The sequence below is a fragment of the Mustela putorius genome, unplaced genomic scaffold (genome assembly GCF_011764305.1).
Source record: "Mustela putorius furo isolate JIRA1106 unplaced genomic scaffold, ASM1176430v1.1 tig00000145_pilon_pilon_pilon, whole genome shotgun sequence".
Classification (NCBI taxonomy): Eukaryota; Metazoa; Chordata; class Mammalia; order Carnivora; family Mustelidae; genus Mustela; species Mustela putorius.
Genome location: NW_025421294.1, coordinates 5,957,138 through 5,964,277, shown reverse-complemented (window position 1 = coordinate 5,964,277; position 7,140 = coordinate 5,957,138). Strand labels below are relative to the sequence as shown.

At 46.5% G+C, this 7,140-nt stretch overlaps 1 protein-coding gene across 2 annotated transcripts in view; it reads left to right on the top strand.

Annotated features, from left to right (window-relative positions):
- Positions 1–675: 675 nt before the first annotated feature.
- Positions 676–7,140, top strand: part of LOC101671161 (regulator of G protein signaling 7 binding protein) — a 100,129-nt gene continuing 93,664 nt past the window's right edge. The window contains exons 1-2 of one of the 2 annotated variants that reach the window (XM_004764558.3): positions 676–1,519; positions 2,420–2,586. In XM_004764558.3, coding sequence (XP_004764615.1) covers positions 1,355–1,519; positions 2,420–2,586 — 332 coding nt within the window. In that variant the 5' untranslated portion in view covers positions 676–1,354. Of the gene's footprint in view, positions 1,520–1,692; positions 1,764–2,419; positions 2,587–7,140 lie in introns of those variants that run through there. The other variant, XM_004764559.2, reaches the window with a different exon arrangement.

Here is a 7,140-nt window from a genome sequence, read left to right as displayed (position 1 = left end):
ATCTTCAGATGGCAGTGGTAAAAGTGGACTTAAATGGCCCAGCAACTCACTCCCACCCCCCCCCCCCCCGCCTTTACATAGGCATCCCCTCCACTTTCCTGGACCATCTCCGCTCACTGATGTCTCATAAGGGAGACCTGGAGGCTCGCTCTTGTTATGTCTCCAACGGGAAACAGAACGGTCTGGACACTCTGGAACACAATACCAGGGACGTTACTGGTGAAAACGAGAGGAGGACCGATTTGACTGAAACTGTGGGTTCTGCCCTGCCGGCTGCTAGTCCCCTCCCTGTATGCCCAACAAAGACAAAACAAAAACAAAAACACAACTACACCAGCAACACACTCAGGGAAACAAGGCTTTCCTTTTAGGTTAATCAAGACATTTTTCTTTTGAATGAACAACCACGCTTGCGCCTCCGTCTGGGCTTTGATTCTCTGTGGCCCCCAGATGGCCTGAGATGGTGAGGGCCTTCCACGCACACAGGTTGGTTTGAAAACCATGTTTAGGTCCCAGCATGTGGCAATGTGCTCCACTCTGATGACACTTTGCGCTTCTAAGAATAGCGCAGATGAAGTAATATTGCAACTGACGTTCCCGGGGATTTGATTGGGTAAGTGCATAAACTGTGGAGGGAGAAGGGGGGGGGGGTTCTCTGGCCGGATCACATTAGTATTCCCGTCCTATCAATGTGCGGGGCAGCGCACAACGTCAGGCGGACCGATTCCCGGCGTCTGCCAGTCCCGCCACGGATTCATTTGGGATCCTCAAACAGATGAGCCCGTAGAGACGGGGGATCAAGGCAGCCTATTAGAGCCGACTGCCTGCTTCGGGGACTGCCAGCCCTTCCAGGCCCGGCGACGGGGGGGGGAGGGGGGGGAAAGACGACGGAGCGCCGCTGCAGGAAGACACTGAAGCCGGAGCGACACTCGCAGCCCCCCCACCCCCACCTTACAGCGCAGGCTTTGAAAGCTGCTCCCCCATCTGAATGGAAACTCAGAACCGCCTGGCGGCGCGTTCCTCCTCGCCCAGCGTTGCGATCCATGCCGAGGGGAAGGTAGTGCGAGCCCGCGCCAGCGCCCAGCTCCCGGGACAGGGCCGGCAATGCTGCTGAGCAGAACTTGACCGAGCCCCTTCCTCGCTGCTCCGTGGAAGCGATGCTGCACGGCACAGCCAGCGCTTTCCCGGCTCTCCTTCAAGCTGAAGGTTACCCACCCGCGCAGCCAGCCCCAACCCTGTGAGCGCCGCGCCTCGATTCCCGGCTCCGGCTGCTTGGCGGCGCGCAGGGCAACGACCGGGCCGCCCGCGCCGGGGCGCACTGCACCAGCGGCTTCGGCTTGGTGGATGTGTATGCATGAGTTCTGCACCGAATGGGCGCAAAAAGCGCCCCAGCCGGTCCACCCGCTCCTCGATCTTCCAGATCAGCAAGCCCCCGCTGCAGAGCGGGGATTGGGAGCGCAGGGGCAGCAACTCCGAAAGCGCCCACAAAACCCAACGAGCCCTGGACGACTGCAAGATGGTAGGTGAAAACTGCGCCTTTTTCTTTTCTTTTCTTTTTTTTTTTTTTTTGGAGAGGAGGTGGGGGCATCTTGTATGTTAATCGTTTGCTTGACTGCCAGCCACTCCTCCACCCTCAGCTCCTCCATGCCGATCACGTGCACATGCACTATTTTTAAATCTGCAGTCCCCAGATTCGGGGTGACACCCGGGTCGTAATGTCCCCGCAAAGAAGTGCCACGGCAAGGGTCTTAGGGTCAGCGGCTGTAAGTCATGCCTCTACCCCCTCAGAGAATGGTGGATAGGAAAGACACGGTGAAGTGGCTTGCTCACCAGGGAGGGAGAGGATGGGAAGGAGGGGGTGCTGCTTTGTGGGGAGACAGCAGCAAATAAACCCAAACAGAGCACACGGGGCGCTGCAGAGGGGACGAAGGTTCCAGCGCAAAGGCTGTGGCCGGTCTTCCAGTCAGGATCCTAAGCCAGTCTCTGGTTCAGTGGCCTGGGAGGAGGTGAACCGTTTCCCTATTGCAACCTATCTTTGGCCTTCTTCCCCACGCAACTTAAAATCCTTATCTTAGCTGTAGTAAAGGGGATCATTATATGTGAGAGTTCCCAGCATCAAGCTCTAGTGACCTGGGAGTGGCATACGCTCTTGCTCTTCAGAAACTGAATTGGGGTGCGGGGGAGCGGGGCGGGGGCGGGGGGGGGGGGAGGACGTCCGGAAATACAGCTTCTGCGCCCGGACTTACTGATGAAAATAAACACTCGCCTTGGACAAAGAGAAACTTGCCATCTTTCTACCTTGATCTTTAAGCAGTCTGTAGCTGGAGACTTGTGGAGTTGGCTGAGGGGTCACTGAAAACCCATGTTTGTATACACCCAAATAGGAAATGTTCCTGAAAGAAAGTCAATTCTTTTCCAGCTTGTCCAGGAGTTCAACACACAAGTGGCCCTGTACCGAGAGTTGGTCATTTCTATCGGGGACGTCTCTGTCAGCTGCCCCTCACTCCGGGCGGAAATGCACAAGACCAGAACCAAAGGCTGTGAAATGGCTCGTCAGGCACACCAAAAACTTGCTGCCATCTCAGGGTAGGAGACTCTTGGCATTATTTTTGGTCATTCGTATACTGATGCATGGATGCTGACAGTGATTTCTGGTGGTCAAGACCTCAGAAGTGATCTGCAAATCTGGGGTTTTAACCAATCACCCTGAGCCAGGACTCTTTCGAGAGCTGTAGACAGACTAACTAGGTGCCAAATTACAATCTGAAGGTTGTGTGATTCTTAAATATACATATATTCAAGATCTGGGTCATTACGTGACTTTTCTTTTTTAAAATTAACTGGCAGTATGCTGTCCACATATCCGGATGCAGGGCTTCGGAATTTTTTTGCAGAATGTTTGGCTGTCAAAATGAAGTTAAGTCATCACTCCTCGAGATTATTTGTCATCTGCTGAACATCTACGGCACGAAAGGCCAGTTCAGTAGAGAGAAAATCTTTGCTAAATCCTAGATTGACTAAACTATTTATGCCATGAAATAAATTCCTATGATACCATTTAAAATAAAATCTCTAAAATAAAGTCTTAGATGTAAATTACTCTCCTCACTGTAGTGTATGAGAGGAAAGTTTTAACAGAAGAAAATTTTTATGAAGACTGGGGAAATTCAAAAATCCATCTAAACCTAGGCTGTTCATGTGCCCCTCCCCATTATTTTTATCTCTTTATCCCCCTTATGGGTCCCAGGTCCTACTTTAGGTGCTAATACAGTGAGCAGAAACTTCTCCTCTGAGACCCCATCTACTTCTTCCTGATCTCTCATTCTCAGGAAATGTTAGTCATGGATTTTGTCAACAGTTACTATACTCAAGGAAGAACACAGAGTGAGGAAACACAGGAATCCTTATAGAAATACATTAAGTGTTTGAGTCCATCTGGCTATAACCTTTATCTCTTTATCTGTGTATGTCTGTATCATAATCAAAGTTCAAGTCTATTAGACTAAGCTGATAATGTTGCAGATTAGTCATGTGTAGGAATTGAATCTAATTATCCATTTGAAGAAATCACTCTGTCATTTTTAATGCCAATAATATATGACCAATAATATGTATCGTGACTATATACATATATATATATATACAGATTAGAAGGCCCTATGTTGCCTTTTTCAGTAACTGCATTTAACAAGTGGCATTTTATATCAAGAGAAAAGACACAGTATCTAATGTCCTTGAGATGAGACAAAAAGTATATTACAAACCTATTTCATTTGGTAGAAATAGTTAGAACCCTCATCCTTTTCTGTTTTAACTGTTACACTGTGCCTCACAGGAAGTGAATCCGGGATTCCATCTAGAAGGTGAAGGGGATTCAGTGTTTAAGGAATTCGGGGGAAGAAATGCAGCTGTGATAAATCCCAGACAAGAAGGGAGGTAGAACAATCAGAAGCACAAAGGGGAACAGTGGTGGAATAAAAACTGTAGAGAAACAATGATTCCAAAGGGAAAACAGCTTAACAACAGGAAATGTTATGCCCAGAGCTAAAGAGTAGCACCTTTGTCAACTTTGCGTCCAAGACTGTACGATGGGGTTATATTCAGGACCTCTCTAAGGAGAAACACAAACGGTGACAAGTTCTAATCACAGAAGATAGACTGGAGAAGGAAACAATGAGTTCGATTTAGTCTGCATTACCAAACACAAGAATTTCAGGTCCTTCCAAACTTTCAGGAAAGAAGGAGTCTGAAACTACTGGCTCAAAGTTGAGTTTTGAGGATTTGAGATGGATTTGATATCTGAGGGGTTGGTAGCCCCTTGCTACTTACTTTTATGTTACCTGAGAGTTTATATTACTGGGAGCAGTTTTCTAAGACTTAGTGGGGAAAATATGTTGTTCTTAGAGCCTTGCAAAGATAAGGCCTACTCTGTACAGTGTTTTAGGAGAGAATCTGAAACATTTTCTCCTTAAAATAATGAACACAATTTAACCTTCTTCCTTAAAAAAAAAAAAAAAAGACAGCATTATGACCAAAGGAAATCCCTTTAGCTTCTTACCATCTGGGTTTCATTAATGAAGGATGTGATGATTCTTCTCAGTGCAATTCTGTTCCTAACATCGCTAGTTATGTTGGCTCTCATGTCAAGTTTAATGTGAAAGCTGGTAGGGAGACTGTAGTATTCACCTTAAACTCTGATGAAGGGTTAAGAAAAGCAAAGGCTCCTGGGGAATGTAGAAACAAAGCCTGGATTTCTTGAGCTCCCATCACTTGCCAGCACAATCCAGATAATTCATAGAATAATCCTCTGAGGGAGAGGTGATTATTATCCTTATTTTTACAAATGGGTCTCAAAGAGGTTAAGAAACTTGCCCAAAGTTACACAACTCAGAAGCGGTAGGACTGTGATTTGGCCCCACGTTGCATGCTTCTGAAATCCATGATCTTTCCTCTACATAATGCTGCCACTTGAAAAAGTATTATGTAAAAAGAAATGAAATACAAAAACACCCTAACATATGGGTGAATCAGAAGAGTTCGCTAAATCAAAGTTACAAAATGCCACATTATTATGATTCTTTTTACATGAAATGCTCAGAAAAAAGCACATCTATACACCTCAAAAAGGAGATTAGTGGCTGCCTAGATATGGGGTGGGAACAGGGAGTCACTGCAAATGAGCTTGAGGTAACTTTCTGGGGTGATAGAAGTGTTCCAAGATTGAACTGGTGATGATTGTACAACTAAATGGTTACTAAAAATCATTGAATTGCACATTCAAAATGAGTGAAGTTTATGATGTGTAACATATAACTCAGTAAGTGTCCTGTGAAAAGGTATGATCACCATCACCATGAATAATAACACTTGGCCTTATTCTTTTCTACATACACACCTTTTAGTGAAAGGGCTGGGAACTATAGGGATGGGGAAACAGAAAACTTGACTCTCCGTGCGTTCATCAAGATGCCGGCCTGACACCTGTCACCTAAACTCCAGTGCTTTGCTTTGAGTAGGAACACTGGTGGGACAAAAGCAAGACTTGGAGGAGTAAATGAAATGACTTATTTCTTAACCAGCACAGACCCCTCCTTTCCTGTTTATCACTTGGCACTGAAGCCAGAGGAGGGAGACTGGGTTGAAGGTAGGACAGGGTAAAAAGAGGACGAGGTAAGATAAAGAAGAGGAGAAAAGCCCATGAGTTTTGATTAAGCCACAGATGCTTAGACCCCTCCATCCTTAAATGACACCCTGAGGGAATGGTGGCCACAAGAAAACTGAGACTGTGTCTCTCCCTAGCCAGCCCTGGGGAAGAAGGCCATCATCACAGACATCTTTACAACAGCTTTTCAAACCGTGTCTAGATCAGCCAAAGTTGCAGTATATCCTTTTCTTTCAAAGGCAACTGATGTTTTCTGGACAGAGCCAGCCAGGTGAACCCCCAGTCTCTTCTGCCTGGTTTGAGTGACCACAGCTACTGTCCCTTTACGATGCTGATCCCCTCATTGGTACTAAAGCTAAGAGGGGCCTCAGGGATCCCTTGCTAGAATAGTCCCCAAACTTGTTTTAGCAGCAGAATCTTCCTTCTGTCTACATGTGCAAAGTCAGACTTAGAAGGCAGATTTCAAGTGGCATTGCTGTGTGTGTGTGTGTGTGTGTGTGTGTGTATGACATACACACACACATCAGGGGTAGGTGGCTACTGGGGCCAGTGACTTTGGACTTCCTTCTCAAAACGACTTCCAAAATACCTCTGAAGAATCCCTAGGCCTTCAGGGCACAGAGTGTACTCATACAGCACCATTTCCTTGTTTCGTATTTGAGGAGATTTAGAGGCTTTCAAGCGGCTTTAGAGGCAACTTGGGCAAGTGTATGTGAAGATTTAGCATTTAGGCAGACCTCGGCAGAGAACCATCTTCTGTGACCTTGATGGAACTACTTCACGGTCTCAATCTCGATTCCCTCCTCTGTCAACTGGCTGTCATGCTCCCCACGGAGTAGTTGAGAGGGTTTGTGGGGCCAGGTAGGTGACTCCCAGCCTCCAAAAGTTACTCTGCCAATCCAAGGCTGCTCTAAGACTGGAGCCAATGCCCATCGCTCTGCGGTCTGGTGCCAGTTCCATCAAACATGTCCTGAGATCCAAGAGAAAAGAGCACAGCGTATGTACGCAGGCTAGGAACAGCCCCAGAGGAGCCAGGGTCCTCCAGCAGATGCTGGGAGATGATGCTGTGGCCGGTGGGCTGGGCGTTGGCAGACAGGCACACTGGCCTAAGTACACAGACTATGCCTGTGTTCAAATCTCAGCCCTGCCTTTTTACAAATAGTGGAACCTCAGATAAGGGTAGATACTGTCCTTCCCTGCCTCCGTTTTCTCATCAGAAAATGGGGTTAATAGCTAATGAGACTGAATCATACAGTATTGTTAAGGACTGAAAGTGAAAATACATCAAGCACTCAAAAGACTGACTAGCACATGGTTACACTATTAGGAAATTCAGATTGTGTTCGGGTAATTATTTATAAGACATGCAAAATTCAGGACATCATGATAACTTATATGAAAAATAAATGTATCCATCAAATATTTTTCAAATACTTTGGTTGAAATAAATTTTTGTTTATCTTAGTTCCTTACATTAT